Here is a 17,573-nt window from a genome sequence, read left to right as displayed (position 1 = left end):
TTAAATTTACTTAATCAAGTCTCATTCGATAAATCAACCTATTGCTAAGTTTAAATTCCACTGTGCAACTATACAACTTAGCATAATTAATCGAAAAGTGTTAGAAGTGGCTTAAAAGTTTTATAAAACCCAATTCACCCCCCTCTTGGGTTGTATCTACTGGGCAACACCTGGGAATCGAACCTGTGCCGCTCGCTCTGATACCACTGTTAGGACCGTAGGTGCTGCTATCTCACAAAAACTTACAAGTGATAGTGAAGGCTTAACCATGGTCTTTAAACCGACCATTCCAAGCGCCCTCCGGCGTTCGATTGTGACTTGGCCCACACCAGCCTCTGCCGCGGGCGAGCCTTGCTGACTTGGCCCATACCGGCCTACACCGACAATTCCCCTAGCAAGCAAGCCCTGCTGACTTGGCCCACACCGACCTCCGCCAACAATCCCCTCCCCCAGCGAAGGAGTTTTTTTTTTAATCGCTTATCCTGAGAATCGAATCCGTGACGCTGGCTTTGATACCACTGCTAGGACCGTAAGTGCTGCCATCTCACTAAAATCTGCAGGTGATAGTGAAGGCTTAACCATGATCTTTAAATCGACCATCCCAAGCACCCCCCGGCGTTCGATTGCGACTTGGCCCACACTGGCCTCCGCCAACAATCGCCCCCTAGCAAGTGAGCCCTGCTGACTTGGCCCACACCGGCCTCCGCCGTGAGCAAGCCTTGCTGACTTGGCCCACACTGGCCTCCGCCAACAATTGCCCCCCAGCAAGTGAGCCCTGCTGACTTGGCCCACACCGGCCTCCGCCAATAATTCCCCCCCCCCCCAGCAAAGGAGTTTTTTTTTTTTAATCGCTTGAGACGCTGAAATCAGAAAGAGGTGGGAAACATATTCAGGAAGCTAGAGGAGGCCGAAGCAGCTATTGTGGATCTATAAGCCAGGAGAAATAGATTGGACCATAGTTCAGGTAACACAATAGGGATTCATGATGATAGAGTCCAACGGCACTCAATGATGGTCGGGGTAAAGCTACCGCGACGGGTGGCTGCAGCAACACTAGTCCAAAATTCTCTATTGGGGTTCAACCTGGGTCTACAATGAGAACACTAGGACCCTCTAGCTGGGTCCATTGAATCATGCAAAGAGAGAAACAAAAAAAAGAGAAACCAAGAGAGAGAGAAGAGAGAAGGAGATAGGAGAGAGAAAGAAGAAAGGGAAGACTCTCTTATTCTTCCCCCAAATAGGGGAGAGCTCGATCTCAAGTCTTCCCTTTCTTCTTTCTCTCTCCTATCTCTTTCTCTTCTTTCTCTCTCCCTTCGGGGGTGGGTATGGCTGCCAAAGGTGTTTGGGCTCCGGCAATGGCGGCCTTTAGCCACGGAACCACCGGCGACGGTGGTCGGCCGGCACAAAAAGGGGAAGAAGCGGAAGAAGATCATCAAAAGCTACTTATGGCAAGAAGATCTTTGTCGGTGCCGGTGGCTCCGGCGATGGCAGAAAGGTTGTATCTGAATAATAACTAGTTTTTCAGCGATGTCTCGGCGACGTTCATGGACATGGTGCTGGTGGGGGCGATCAGGGTGTTCCATCTACAGCACAATTACTTGATGGAGTTTAGGATTAGCCCGACGGCGACCATTCCATTGAGCATGTCACTGTGTTTGTAGTATAATTGCATGGTGACGCTGGTGGACACGCCGTGCCTGGTGAAGGCCGGCCGGCGGAAGACGAGGTCGGCGACGCAGTGTGGATGGAGGAAAGTGTGAGGAGGAATCCTAAGAAAATTGTATTATTTATTTTATTTTGGAAAATACAATAGAGAAAAAAAAATTTCTATTAAAAAAAATAGGGCAAGAGGCTGGGGAAAGGAAGATAAAATTTTGGAGACGGAGATTTAGTTGGTTTGGATTGTTCAGGGATTGTTGCTATTTAAAATTAGTGAATTTTATCCATAAAAGTGAACTGAAAATAAAGGGCATGGTACTTTCTCTTTTTTTTTAAAAAAAAAACTGCTCTTGAATCATTAAATTAGTTACTGCCCATATAATAGATTATAAGTTTTAAATTGTGTTATCAATTATTTCCTCTTGGATTATAAGTTTAAAATTGTTTTCATCTTTCTTTATTTGAAAGTATAAGGATATGTTGCATATTCAGAAAATACAAATGCTTGGCATTTTTTTTTTTCAAATTATTGGATGCTTTCAAGGACAAATTAGAAAAAAGGGAGCCTAAGCTCTACTTGACATTCACAAGGGCAGTCATGCAATGTTGCAATTTGTGATATTTAGATAAAGTAGGGACTTGAGACGAGCGAGCACGTGGCCTTTGAGAATTTAGCTTTTGTTCCCATGTGCTTTCTTCGTTGATAGATTCTATATTAATATATGCTGATATACGCCCGTTCCAGTGGTCCTCACCCAAGCATTCCCTGAATTGTCTGTTGCCTAACTTGAAAGCATGGCAGTTATTTCAACGCATTGACTATCTCATCATTACGGGCGATTTCAGACGGTACAGATTCAAACACTGGACCCTCTTGGCCTCGATAGGAGAAATTCATAGTTGGATGGTTCGATTTTAGAGACGAGACATAACATGTTTTCATTCGGAGATTTAAATCCAGACCGTAGCAGTGAATGGATTTCTTTTTTCTTTTCATGTTTGTTTCATATTTTTGCTAACGTTAATCAATGGATGGAACTTGGCGAAGGTTAACCCAATCAATGAAAAAATCCACACCCAACTCGCCAACGAAGCGAATATGTATATGGATACATGCCTAATTAGTAAGTCAAAAGTCTTTGTTCTGGAAAGAAAAAAAGATATGGAATACTCCCCTCGAACAATTGAGCAAACGTTCTTTTATTCTCTTCGTTTTATCGTCAACTTAATTCCTTAAGACTTCCGCACTTGCTAATGCATGGCACAGCCGCCATGATGCCGTCCCAAGTATTTCAGATCTCAAAGACAGCTGATTTATTTAGTGCTACTGCCAAGTCTTTATTATTACACGCTTTTGTTATGCAACTTATTGATTAAAAGGCCTCTGGTTGTAGCAGTCCCAAGTTGTCTCCATAGCTCACTCCCAGTATGTCGCAGTATCTCTTGTAGAACCCAATCCGGTCTGCTACGCTGCTGTCCTGCCCTTTGCCGCACTCAATCCCACCGTTGATGATGTTGGTGATGACCCCATATCCCGGAACACGTCCCGCCGCTCGGTCGGCTGCCGACGGCGTCCATTGCCCGGTGATGACATTATGCGACGAAGGTTTTGGGGATTGTGGGGTCATCCAGAACCATAACGCCGTTTTGAAGGAGACGACCGGGTCGGTGGCGACCAAGTCCGGGTTGTTGAGCAGGTCTTGGCCAATGGCTTTACCAGCCGGTCCATAGTTGTAGTTGCTGGAAGGATTCACATTTATAATTCTTCGTCTCTCAAAGAATAAAAAATATCTAACATGTCGCAATTGCTGATCCATGGCAAGATATATATCTTGATCCAGCCTAATTTCTTTCAGGGTAATTAATGAGCTTGTCATATTTAAACTTCAGATAATGCATGTTAAGCAAGCTAGTTCCTTATATTAATCAGGCTAAGTTCTTTCTTGTTTAGCGAAAGAAATGGACCAAGGAGTCGTAAACTACTTACTAAGAGATTTGTATTGGTCCTCGGCCGTAGTACTTCTTTCCTGCAGCACAGGGCCACTGTGCGCTTTGGACACAGTAAGCCGGGGGGTTGCCTTGCTCTTGTTTAAACAGTAGCCCCAGGCATACGGGCCATCTGGTGCAGTTGCCCACCCACCTAACCAAATAAAACAGCACCGCGCACCATCACCTGACGAGATACGAGAAGGAACACGAATGAAGTCCGGAATTTTACGAGAAAGTAGAACTAACCAGTTGTTTCATGGGAGGTCTGTGCCAAGAAAGCGGCGATCTCCCTCTTGCGAATAGTGTCGTCCCCGGTTGTGCCGAAGCCAGCGAAGGAATTCGCCGCGGTAATGAAGGCGTTGTAAGTGTAGAATCCCTTGGCTTGGCAGGCGGCATCGTTGCGGTGCTTGAGCATTTGGTCGAACAGTGACGAGCTGATGAGAGAGGCGACACCCGAGGCACCACCACTAGGGGTTGAGCTGGAAGTTGAGCCGCCGCCGCCGCTGCACTGGCTCTGGCAGCCAGCGCCGCAGTACGCCGAGGTGGAACCACAGTAGCCATATTGGCTGCAGCATAGGTCATCAGGGCATGTCGTCCCCCCGGCTTGGCTGCCGCACTGCTGTGCGAGGCTCCCAAGTATGGAGGCCGAGCAAAGTACTGCCAACAACCAGACCTTCATTTCTTTGATCTTCTTTCCACTCTCTTATTTTTGTTGTAGGAGTTTGGGTAGCTTATATAGAGAATGGAGCAGGAACTAATTAAACCTCTCGTCTTGGTTCCGTCGGCAAATGACCAGAGGCGGCCGATCGCTTTGAAGCTTCTGCTGAAATTCCTGTGATTTTGACTTGGTCAATGGACGCAACGTCGCCAGGTCTTGATGTTGATATCTTGCTCACAACGGCAAGGTGGCTGGGGTGATACATGTAGTGCTTATCTTGTTGTAATCTCATTAATTGTTTCGCACCGAGAAGGCCACGTGCAACATGGGTAACGTACGCGCTTCTGCCACTCTAGTAACTCTGGATTAGGCTCATGCGCATTGAATGCCATCCATTGGTTCTTGTCTTCATGCCTGTTTGGTCGACCACCAAGCATTCGAAATCACAACCTTAACTTAGAAGCATTAGGTGGCGCTCTAAGATATCAACCTACAACTTAATGTGCCACCGACCATATGTTCCGTACGATCATCAACCTTTCTAATGTGGCTCCAATTCGTCATTTCTAAAATCTCGCTTGATAACTTAGCTTAGTAAAACTAACGGCCAATCAAGTATTTGAATAACATCTATGATCAATTACAACTCGATTTTAATGTACCCAAAAAGAAATATCGTACCTTACCAAATCGGCAGATAAGAAACACGTCCGGCACGGTGCACCTGAAAAGAAATATCCTAACTGCCCCGATCAGCGATTATGACAAGTGCTCAACTACTTGTCTGTGAATCGCATGTTTCTAATCACAGAGATTTGCAACCTGTTCTCTATAAATATTAAGCATGGAATCCCCTAGGTATGACGAGATATCCGAATACGATAATCTTGTTCTTCTATCTCTCTTTTATCTTACATTTTGGTAGGACCGTAGGCGCTGTCATCTCACTAAAACCCGCAAGTGATAGTAAAGCTTTAACCATGGTCTTTAAACCGACCATCCCAAATGCCCTCTAGCGTTCGATTGCGACTTGGCCCACACCGGCCTCCGCCACGGGCGAGCCTTGCTAACTTGGCCCACACCGGCCTCCGCCACCAATCACCCCAGCAAGCGAGCCCTGCTGACTTGGCCCACACCGGCTTTCGCCAACAATCCCCTCCCCTCAACAAAATAGTTTTTTTTTTTTAATCGCTTATCCTGGGAATCGAACCCGTGCCGCTGGCTCTGATGCCACTATTAGGATCGTAGGCGCTGTCATCTCACTAAAACCAGGTGATAGTGAAGGCTTAACCATGGTCTTTAAACCGACTATCCAAGCGCTCCCCGGCGTTCGATTGCAACTTGGCCCACATCGGCCTCCGCCATAGGCGAGCCTTGCTAACTTGGCCCACACCGGCCTCCGCCAACAATCCCCCTAGCAAGCGAGCCCTGCTGACTTGGCCCACACCGGCCTCCGCCAATAATCCCCTCCCCCCAGCAAAGGAGTTTTTTCTTTTTTAATCGCTTATCCTAGGAATCGAAACCATGCCGCTTGCTCTGATACCACTGTTAGGACCACTGCCATCTCACTAAAACCCGCAGGTGATAGTGAAGGCTTAACCATGGTCTTTAAACCGACCATCCCAAAAGCCCCCCGGCATTCGATTGCGACTTGGCCCACACCGGCCTCCGCCATCAATCCCCCCAGCAAGCGAGCCCTGCTAACTTGGCCCACACCGGCCTCCGCCAACAATCCCCTCCCCTCAGCAAAAGAGTTTTTTTTTTTAATCGCTTATCCTGGGAATTGAACCTGTGCCGCTGGCTCTGATACCACTATTAGGACCGTAGGTGCTACCATCTCACTAAAATCAGTAGGTGATAGTGAAGGCTTAACCATGGTCTTTAAACCGACTATCCCAAGCACTCCCCGACGTTCGATTGCAACTTGGCCCACATCGGCCTCCGTCATGGGCGAGCCTTACTGACTTGGCCTACACCGGCCTCCGCCAATAATCCCCCCAACAAGCGAGCCCTGCTGATTTGGCCCACACCGACCTCCGCCAACAATCCCCCCTGCGCAGCAAAGGAGTTTTTTTTTAATCGCTTATCCTAGGAATCGAACCTGTGCCGCTGGCTCTGATACCACTGTTAGGACCGTAGGCGCTGCCATCTCACTAAAATCTACAAGTGATAGTGAAGGCTTAACCATGGTCTTTAAACCGACCATTCCAAGCGCCCTCCGGCGTTCGATTGTGACTTGCCCACACCGGCCTCCGCCGCAGGTGAGCCTTGCTGACTTGGCCCACACCAGCCTCCGCCGCAGGTGAGCCTTGCTGACTTGGCCCACACCAGCCTCCACCAACAATCCTCTCCCCCCAGCAAAGGAGTTTTTTTTCATCGCTTATCCTGAAAATCGAACCCGTGCCGCTGGCTCTAATACTACTGCTAGGACCGTAGGTGCTGCCATCTCACTAAAATCCGTAGGTGATAGTGAAGGCTTAACCATGGTCTTTAAACCGACCATTCCAAACGCCGCGTTCGATTACGACTTGGCTCACACCGGCCTCCGCCGCGAGCGAGCCCCCAGCAAGCCTCCGCCAATAATCGCCCCCAGCAAGCGAGCCCTGCTGACTTGGCCCACACCGGCCTTCGCCAACAATTCCCCCCTAAGCAAAAAAGTTTTTTTTTTATCGTTTATCCAGGGAATCGAACCTGTGCCGCTGGCTCTGATACCATTGTTAGGACCGTAGGCGCTGCCATCTCACTAAAACTTACAAGTGATAGTGAAGGCTTAACCATGGTCTTTAAACCGACCATCCCAAGCGCCCTCCGGCGTTCAATTGTGACTTGGCCAATATCAGCCTCCGCCGCTGGCGAGCCTTGCTGACTTGGCCCACACTGGCCTCCACCAACAATCCTCCACAGCAAGCGAGCCCTGCTGAATTGGCCCACACCGACCTCCGCCAACAATCCCCTCCCCCAGCAAAGGAGTTTTTTTTTTTAATCGCTTATCCTGGGAATCAAACCCGTGCCGCTTGCTCTGATATCACTGTTAGGACCGTAGGCACTACCATCTCACTAAAACCCGCAGGTGATAGTGAAGGCTTAACCATGGTCTGTAAACCGACCATCCCAAGCGCCCCCCGGTGTTCGATTGCGACTTGGCCCACACCAGCCTCCGCCGCAGGCGAGCCTTGCTGACTTGGCCCACACTGGCCTCCGCCAACAATCGCCACCCAGCAAGCGAGCCCTGCTGATTTTGCCCACACCGGCCTCCGCCAACAATCCCCCCCCCCCCCCCCGCAACAAAGGAGTTTTTTTTTTAATCGCTTATCCTGAGAATCGAACATGTGCCGCTGGCTCTGATACCACTGTTAGGACCGTAGGCGCTGCCATCTCACTAAAACCCACAAGTGATAGTGAAGGCTTAACCATGGTCTTTAAACCGACCATTTCAAACACTTTCCGGCATTCGATTACGACTTGGCCCACACCAGCCTCCACCAACAATCCCCCCCCAGCAAAGGAGTTTTTTTTTTTAACCGCTTATCCTGGGATCGAACCCGTGCCGCTGGCTCTAATACCACTGCTAGGACCGTAAGTGCTGCCATCTCACTAAAATCCGCAGGTGATAGTGAAGGCTTAACCATGGTCTTTAAACCGACCATCCCAAGCGCCCCCCAGTGTTCGATTGCGACTTGGCTCACACCGGCCTCCGCCACAGGCGAGCCTTGCTGACTTGGCCCACACTGGCCTCCGCCAACAATCGCCCCCCAGCAAGCAAGCCCTGCTGACTTGGCCCGCACCGGCCTTCGCCAACAATTCCCCCCCAGCAAAAGAGATTTTTTTTTTATCGCTTATCCTGGGAATCGAACCTGTGCCGCTCGCTCTGATACCACTGTTAGGACCGTAGGCGCTGCTATCTCACAAAAACTTACAAGTGATAGTGAAGGCTTAACCATGGTCTTTAAACCGACCATTCCAAGCGCCCTCCGGCGTTCGATTGTGACTTGGCCCACACCAGCCTCTGCCGCGGGCGAGCCTTGCTGACTTGGCCCATACCGGCCTACACCGACAATTCCCCTAGCAAGCAAGCCCTGCTGACTTGGCCCACACCGACCTCCGCCAACAATCCCCTCCCCCAGCGAAGGAGTTTTTTTTTTAATCGCTTATCCTGAGAATCGAATCCGTGACGCTGGCTTTGATACCACTGCTAGGACCGTAAGTGCTGCCATCTCACTAAAATCTGCAGGTGATAGTGAAGGCTTAACCATGATCTTTAAATCGACCATCCCAAGCGCCCCCCGGCGTTCGATTGCGACTTGGCCCACACTGGCCTCCGCCAACAATCGCCCCCTAGCAAGTGAGCCCTGCTGACTTGGCCCACACCGGCTTCCGCCATGAGCAAGCCTTGCTGACTTGGCCCACACTGGCCTCCGCCAACAATTGCCCCCCAGCAAGTGAGCCCTGCTGACTTGGCCCACACCGGCCTCCGCCAATAATTCCCCCCCCCCCAGCAAAGGAGTTTTTTTTTTTTTAATCGCTTGAGACGCTGAAATCAGAAAGAGGTGGGAAACATATTCAGGAAGCTAGAGGAGGCCGAAGCAGCTATTGTGGATCTATAAGCCAGGAGAAACAGATTGGACCATAGTTCAGGTAACACAATAGGGATTCATGATGATAGAGTCCAACGGCACTCAATGATGGTCGGGGTAAAGCTACCGCGACGGGTGGCTGCAGCAACACTAGTCCAAAATTCTCTATTGGGGTTCAACCTGGGTCTACAATGAGAACACTAGGACCCTCTAGCTGGGTCCATTGAATCATGCAAAGAGAGAAACAAAAAAAAGAGAAACCAAGAGAGAGAGAAGAGAGAAGGAGATAGGAGAGAGAAAGAAGAAAGGGAAGACTCTCTTATTCTTCCCCCAAATAGGGGAGAGCTCGATCTCAAGTCTTCCCTTTCTTCTTTCTCTCTCCTATCTCTTTCTCTTCTTTCTCTCTCCCTTCGGGGGTGGGTATGGCTGCCAAAGGTGTTTGAGCTCCGGCAATGGCGGCCTTTAGCCACGGAACCACCGGCGACGGTGGTCGGCCGGCACAAAAAGGGGAAGAAGCGGAAGAAGATCATCAAAAGCTACTTATGGCAAGAAGATCTTTGTCGGTGCCGGTGGCTCCGGCGATGGCAGAAAGGTTGTATCTGAATAATAACTAGTTTTTCAGCGATGTCTCGGCGACATTCATGGACATGGTGCTGGTGGGGGCGATCAGGGTGTTCCATCTACAGCACAATTACTTGATGGAGTTTAGGATTAGCCCGACGGCGACCATTCCATTGAGCATGTCACTGTGTTTGTAGTATAATTGCATGGTGACGCTGGTGGACACGCCGTGCCTGGTGAAGGCCGGCCGGCGGAAGACGAGGTCGGCGACACAGTGTGGATGGAGGAAAGTGTGAGGAGGAATCCTAAGAAAATTGTATTATTTATTTTATTTTGGAAAATACAATAGAGAAAAAAAATTTTCTATTAAAAAAAATAGGGCAAGAGGCTGGGGAAAGGAAGATAAAATTTTGGAGACGGAGATTTAGTTGGTTTGGATTGTTCAGGGATTGTTGCTATTTAAAATTAGTGAATTTTATCCATAAAAGTGAACTGAAAATAAAGGGCATGGTACTTTCTCTTTTTTTTAAAAAAAAAAACTGCTCTTGAATCATTAAATTAGTTACTGCCCATATAATAGATTATAAGTTTTAAATTGTGTTATCAATTATTTCCTCTTGGATTATAAGTTTAAAATTGTTTTCATCTTTCTTTATTTGAAAGTATAAGGATATGTTGCATATTCAGAAAATACAAATGCTTGGCATTTTTTTTTTTCAAATTATTGGATGCTTTCAAGGACAAATTAGAAAAAAGGGAGCCTAAGCTCTACTTGACATTCACAAGGGCACTCATGCAATGTTGCAATTTGTGATATTTAGATAAAGTAGGGACTTGAGACGAGCGAGCACGTGGCCTTTGAGAATTTAGCTTTTGTTCCCATGTGCTTTCTTCGTTGATAGATTCTATATTAATATATGCTGATATACGCCCGTTCCAGTGGTCCTCACCCAAGCATTCCCTGAATTGTCTGTTGCCTAACTTGAAAGCATGGCAGTTATTTCAACGCATTGACTATCTCATCATTACGGGCGATTTCAGACGGTACAGATTCAAACACTGGACCCTCTTGGCCTCGATAGGAGAAATTCATAGTTGGATGGTTCGATTTTAGAGACGAGACATAACATGTTTTCATTCGGAGATTTAAATCCAGACCGTAGCAGTGAATGGATTTCTTTTTTCTTTTCATTTTTGTTTCATATTTTTGCTAACGTTAATCAATGGATGGAACTTGGCGAAGGTTAACCCGATCAATGAAATAATTCAAGCATCACACTCATTACCACGCCCAACTCGCCAACGAAGCGAAGATGTATATGGATACATGCCTAATATGTAAGTCAAAGTCTTTGTTCTGGAAAGAAAAAAAGATATGGAATACTCCCCTCGAACAATTGAGCAAACTTTCTTTTATTCTTTTCGTTTTATCGTCAACTTAATTCCCTAAGACCTCCGCACTTGCTAATGCATGGCACAGCCGCCATGTTGCTGTCCCAAGTATTTCAGATCTCAAAGACAGTTGATTTATTTAGTGCTACTGCCAAGTCTTTATTATTACACGCTTTTGTTATGCAACTTATTGATTAAAAGGCCTCTGGTTGTAGCAGTCCAAGTTGTCTCCATAGCTCACTCCCAGTATGTCGCAGTATCTCTTGTAGAACCCAATCCGGTCTGCTACGCTGCTGTCCTGCCCCTTGCCGCACTCAATCCCACCGTTGATGATGTTGGTGATGACCCCATATCCCGGAACACGTCCCGCCGCTCGGTCGGCTGCCGACGGCGTCCATTGCCCGGTGATGACATTATGCGACGAAGGTTTTGGGGATTGTGGGGTCATCCAGAACCATAACGCCGTTTTGAAGGAGACGACCGGGTCGGTGGCGACCAAGTCCGGGTTGTTGAGCAGGTCTTGGCCAATGGCTTTACCAGCCGGTCCATAGTTGTAGTTGCTGGAAGGATTCACATTTATAATTCTTCGTCTCTCAAGGAATAAAAAATATCTAACATGTCGCAATTGCTGATTCATGGCAAGATATATATCTTAATCCAGCCTAATTTCTTGCAGGGTAATTAATGAGCTTTTCATATTTAAAGTTCAGATAATGCTTGTTAAGCAAGCTAGTTCCTTATATTAATCGGGCTAAGTTCTTTCTTGTTTAGCGAAAGAAATGGACCAAGGAGTCGTAAACTACTTACTAAGAGATTTGTATTGGTCCTCGGCCGTAGTACTTCTTTCCTGCAGCACAGGGCCACTGTGCGCTTTGGACACAGTAAGCCGGGGGGTTGCCTTGCTCTTGTTTAAAACAGTAGCCCCAGGCATACGGGCCATCTGGTGCAGTTGCCCACCCACCTAACCAAATAAAACAGCACCGCGTACCATCACCCGACGAGATACGAGAAGGAACACAAATGAAGTCCGGAATTTTACGAGAAAGTAGAACTAACCAGTTGTTTCATGGGAGGTCTGTGCCAAGAAAGCGGCGATCTCCCTCTTGCGAATAGTGCCGTCCCCGGTTGTGCCGAAGCCAGCGAAGGAATTCGCCGCGGTAATGAAGGCGTTGTAAGTGTAGAATCCCTTGGCTTGGCAGGCCGCATCGTTGCGGTGCTTGAGCATTTGGTCGAACAGTGACGAGCTGATGAGAGAGGCGACACCCGAGCCACCACCACTAGGGGTTGGGCTGGGAGTTGAGCCACCGCCGCCGCTGCACTGGCTCTGGCAGCCAGTGCTGCAGTACGCCGAGGTGGAACCACAGTAGCCATACTGGCTGCAGCATAGCCCATTGGGGCATGTCGTCCCCCCGGCTTGGCTGCCGCACTGCTGTGCGAGGCTGCCGAGTATGGAGGCCGAGCAAAGTATTGCCAACAACCAGACCTTCATCTCTGTGATCTTCTTTCCACTCTCTTATTTTTGTTGTAGGAGTTTGGGTGTGGAAGGGGGAGAGGTTATATAGAGAACGGAGCAGGAACTAAACCTTATCTTTATCCCTCGTATTGGTTCCGTCAGCAAATGACCAGAGGCGGGCGATCGCTTTGAAGCTTCTGCTGGAATTTCTGTGCTTTTGAGTAGTCAATGGACGCCGCGTCGCCAGGTCTTGATGTTGATTTCGTGTTCACTACGGCAAGGTGGGTGGGGTGATGATACATGTAGTGCTTATCTTGTTGTAATCTTATTATTTGTTTCGCACCGAGAAGGCTACCTGCAACATGGGTAACGTACTCTGGATTAGGCTCATGCGCATTGAATGTAATCCAGTATACGGCATGTGTCCTGAGTCGTCTCTGGTTTTTGTCTTCATCCCTGTTTGGTGGACCACCGGGCATTCGAAATCGTCACCTTAACTTAGAAGCATAAGGTGGCGCTCTAATTTATCAACCTACCGCTTAATGTGCCAAATCGCCATTTCGTTATAAGATCATCGAGTGGATTCAATGCAGAAAAGGAAGCAAAAACTTCTCCTCTTCGGTGTTCGAAGACTGTATCCTCCTCAGTGTTCGAAGAATATCTGTTTCCTAAGATCATCGGCCTTTCTAATGAGGCCCCAATTTGTCATCTTTAAAATCTCGCTTGATAACTTAATTGAAACTAATGGCCAATCAAGTCTCTGAATAATTAGCATGATCGGTTACAATTAGACACAATTTTAATATGCCCAAAAAAGAAATATCGTAACTTACCACATCGGCAGATAAGAAAAGCAAATATCCTAAATACCCCAATTAGCGGTTATGAGAAGAGCTCAACTGCTTGTTTGTGAATCGCACGTTTCTAATTGCGCAGATTTGCATCCTCTCCTCTATAAATATTAGGCACCGAATCCCTAAGATATGATGGGAAATCCGAATACGATACTTTTGTTCTTTTATCTCTCTTTCATCTTACATTTTCCTCTCAAAACTCTTCCTAACTTAAGCATGGGAGAATTCCTAATCAGACACATTTCGGCGACCCCCTGATCATTTTCTATATTTGCAAATTAGCTCCAGTATCATACTACGCTCCATTAGCCTAACCAAGCAGAGCAGTTCGTCCATTAGAACAGGTTTTGAGCGGCAACATATTCCATTAATAACCATTATTTATGGAGAGTATTTTTCTTGCCATGTTCCAATATCCCAAGTTAATTGTCCTTGTTTCACATCATATTTGCTCCTTAAAAATTAATCTATGAGTCACCTTCCATGTGATCTAGATAGCAATGCTAGATGCTGCTATTTTTATTAAACTGCTGTCAATTAGGTGTTATAGTCCCAATTTAAATAAAATTAACAATTTACAAACAAAATTGGGTGCCCTTTCAGGCTCCCCTTTCATCAAATAAGAAAAAAAAAGTTCACAACTTCTAATTTAAGGAACGTGTCAGCATCTATCCTCTTCAAGGGGCGGAGCAACATTGATGTGTATCCTCTGAGTCTTAAGTTGCATGAATTGCGGGATCCCCCAATCCCACTCCGAGAATTTTGGTAAGTCAGTTGCTTCCACTTTCCAATCTTTTTAAATAATCTATGTTTGCATAAACTATGATTAGAGTAATGCCTTCTATAGCGTCTTCTATTAGCTTTTCCATTTCAAAAAGGAAACACAGCAACAACTACAAAAAAAAAAAAAAAAAAAGTTCCCAACCAAACCAATTTTATTCGAGTATGATGCCCAGCTTAGTTTGCCTTCCCTTATCGAACTTTTTATTTCTTAGTTTGCTTTCCCCTGTATAACTCTTAGTTTCTCCATCATCCATTAGTCTTCTCCGCCCTTGGTCCTCTTCTCATGCCGGTTGGATGCCAAATCCCCAAAGACCGAGGCCCAAATCCTGTCACCAAATTTTGCTTAGTGATTGAAATTGGGTAAATCACAATACCTCTTCATCCTATACTATGATCATTTTCTGCTGCTCGTTGCACCACTCTTTTGTAGATTTTTAATTTATTTTTAAAATATTTTATAGGTCCTTGAATTTTTAATTTGTTTTTTTTTTTTAAGTTGTGGACTTGAGGGTATAGGTGTTTGTTAAATTGTCATTCATATATTAGCAAATATGGTTTAATGATTTTACTTTCTATCAGCTAATATATGTATGATGTAACTTATATGTCGTGAATGGTTCGAATTAATGTGAGCGTAGCATTTTTCTAAATTATGTTTGATAAATTTTAATAATTTAAGATGAGATGGATAAAAAAACCGTAGCACTCTACTCTTTTTAATTTAAAATCTTAGCACTTTACGAAAGATGATTTTTTGTAATGATTTTGTGATGACTTCCGTGCCTGCAGTTGTCTTATTATCTCTTTCTCCTTGCGACAAAGTTAAAGGCTTTGAATGCCGACACGAAGACGATTGCAGGCGGCTCCTTTCCGTAGGCGCCGGTGGAGGAAAATTGGGAAGGACGGACTTCTCGTCAACTAAGTCGACTCCGTATGTTTCGGTTTTATCTTGGATTTGTACCCAAAAAATGGTAGGTGAAACTTCGATGGATCGATATTGGATGAAAATATGCAGGACGGTGTAGATTTTATTAGACGAGATCCGCACTTTAGGATGATGATAGCAGGTGGCTGCTGGTTGTTTAACACGTCGGTCTCAGAGGCAAAGTTGCGAGTAGCCTAGGCTGATCTTCGATATGCACGGATGGTACTACAAGCCAGTTCGATCATTTTGGAGGACGACTCGACCACGGTTATTGGATAGATTCAGGAAGGGCCGAAGGGTGAGAGTACAGACTACCACATGATCTGAAACATAGGGATGATGGGGGGGCCTTCCAGGCCCAGCATATATTCAGAGAAGCCAATGGAACGACCGACCGGATGGCTGCCTACGCGGCCCACCACTCAGGATGTATCATTTGGTTAAGGGAGAGGAAGCTGTCACTGGCACTCCGTGAGTTAGTGTATTTTGATTTTATTGAGTATATTTGTACATATATACCATATGAAGAATCAGTCTTAAAAAAAAAAAAAAAAAAAAAAAAAAAAAGAAAAGAAAAGAAGAAGAAGAAGGAAAAAAAAGACGGAGGTGGCACTTCAGTCGTGGCATCATGTCGGGCTGCCGCGAGGAAACGTAAGCAGGAGGCCACGTCTCCACTCGGCGCGTGGGATTTTATTTGGATGGTTCTCTCGACTCCTCCGTTTCTCTCTCGTTCTCGATTCACACTTTCGTTCAAGTGGTTGACTACAGAACTTTTAACGTTTTCTTTAGCAAAAAAAAATATCTCAGGATTGTGAACTAAGCCACCAGACTTAAAAACACATCGGAAACTCAACTGGGTATTAATATATTCATATTCATTGACTTTTATTTGATAAATATAAATTTAAATATAGATATAAACTGAATACTATAATTTATATATACATATGTATGCATGAGCTACCAAATTGAAGATATTATTATATGCTTATTATAAAAATCGATTATTCTGAATTGAATTATAAAGCATGCCTAAGCCAAGTGATAACGATGCCCAGCCACAGCAAACCACTGGAAACCAAGCCAAATTGCTTCATTATAAAAATCTTAGGCAAAGCTGAGCATGATGCCAACTTGGAGCATAACCTTCGACCACTACTGATCAATTAGTTCCTTCATTATAAAAAATCTTGGTATGCATTTGAGGTTAAAGTCTAGATAAGATTTGGCTATATATATATATATTTTGGGGGGGGGGGGGGGGGGGGGGGGGGGTGGAGGAGAGAGAGAGATTTGGCTACATTGGATCTCCATTCGGATATGTTAAGTCTAGATAGGATTATAGTAATTATACATTAATAATCCAAGCCATTAAATGTGATCTATCATTTCTAATTAATTACTTATAAAGCAAATATCATATGATTTGGAGATTTCTAACTAGTGCATTAAGTGGTAAAAAAAATGGATAGTTTAAATAACATAAAATGATACATGTTTCTTTGACTACTTGATATATAGGGTAGTGGTCTCCAAATTACATGATTTTTGGTATGTAAGTAGTTTAAAGATGGAATATTATATCTAATAACTTGGATCATTGATTTAGGACTCCCATCATCCAATGTAGACTTGATCAAGTTTGAGTGGTGGTCCATTTGAGTGCAGCTTTGAAAACAGTAAGTTAATCAACTTAGGAAGATGACCAATGAATCAAGTGAAAATAGCAGAACTGAAAACTAGATCAGATTCGATATACTTACTCATTGTCAGAAAATTCCAAAGTTCGCATTATCAACTAGATAGGTCAGCATGGAAAGTAGTAGTTGATGGATAGTTTCTTAAATAATCCACTTTTAAGCAGAAATATATTGTGAGTCATGGGCAAGAAAATATTCTTCTCTCCGGAGATTTAGTTAGTTAGGTTTCACCTGGGTCATGGGATGGCTATATATATATATATATATATATATATATATATATATATATATATATATATATATATATATATATATATATATAATGATCAATAAAAACATGAAAATATATGTATAAGTGTAGGGGCACAATGTAATAATTCTTCAATTATTTTAGAAATCATAATGAAATTCATTTGTATGAAAAGCAATTATCCGTAAATTTATTTTCAATCCAATACAATTGGGAAGGCATCCTTATGGAATCTGTCGGATAAAAAGAACATGTTATTAATTAATACAGGAGAGATTTTTTAATTTAGAAGACTAATGTTCAAAAGGAACATTAACAAATTAATCAGTCCATCATAATGAAAGCCCTTCTACCAACCGGGATATGCTCACAATATTTTAGCCACCAAAATTATTGGGAACTAATAAGAAACACTTGCAAAAAATTAAAGAGTAGGAAAAAAATAAAAAGTTATATATAGAATTTTAGCTATATTTAGGATAATAGTTAACAAGAGCGAGACATGCCAAATCTTAGTACAGAAGTGCCTGTAATGATTCCTCATATTTCAACATTAATTGGATTAGAAAATCATATAAAACTAGATTTGCGATGATCAATTAAGATAGGGAAATGGGAAATACATAAGGGACCCTGGCAATTTTGGGTAGAGTTCATGATATTCTCAGAACTAAAATGGAAATTCCTAGAAACCTGATAGTTGATTACGAGTATGATGATCATAAAGGAAAGTAGGGATTGAAAAATGGGCCGGCCCCCAGGCCTAACTACTACT

At 44.7% G+C, this 17,573-nt stretch overlaps 1 protein-coding gene and 1 pseudogene across 1 annotated transcript; both read right to left on the bottom strand.

Annotated features, from left to right (window-relative positions):
* Window positions 1–2,820: 2,820 nt before the first annotated feature.
* The window catches only part of LOC120108799, an 18,705-nt pseudogene continuing 3,952 nt past the window's right edge, over window positions 2,821–17,573 (bottom strand).
* Window positions 10,822–12,361, bottom strand: LOC103723078 (chitinase 3-like). The gene is made up of 3 exons (XM_026800205.2): window positions 11,890–12,361; window positions 11,641–11,794; window positions 10,822–11,393 (listed from the first exon to the last, which is right to left on the bottom strand). Exons 1-3 carry the CDS (start codon window positions 12,320–12,322, stop codon window positions 11,021–11,023), a joined length of 960 nt encoding a protein of 319 aa, XP_026656006.2. The 5' UTR covers window positions 12,323–12,361; the 3' UTR covers window positions 10,822–11,020.

This window comes from Phoenix dactylifera, unplaced genomic scaffold, assembly GCF_009389715.1.
Source record: "Phoenix dactylifera cultivar Barhee BC4 unplaced genomic scaffold, palm_55x_up_171113_PBpolish2nd_filt_p 001561F, whole genome shotgun sequence".
NCBI lineage: Eukaryota > Viridiplantae > Streptophyta > Magnoliopsida > Arecales > Arecaceae > Phoenix > Phoenix dactylifera.
The sequence above is the reverse complement of the archived record's forward strand: the minus strand, read 5'-3'. Positions and strand labels throughout refer to the sequence as shown.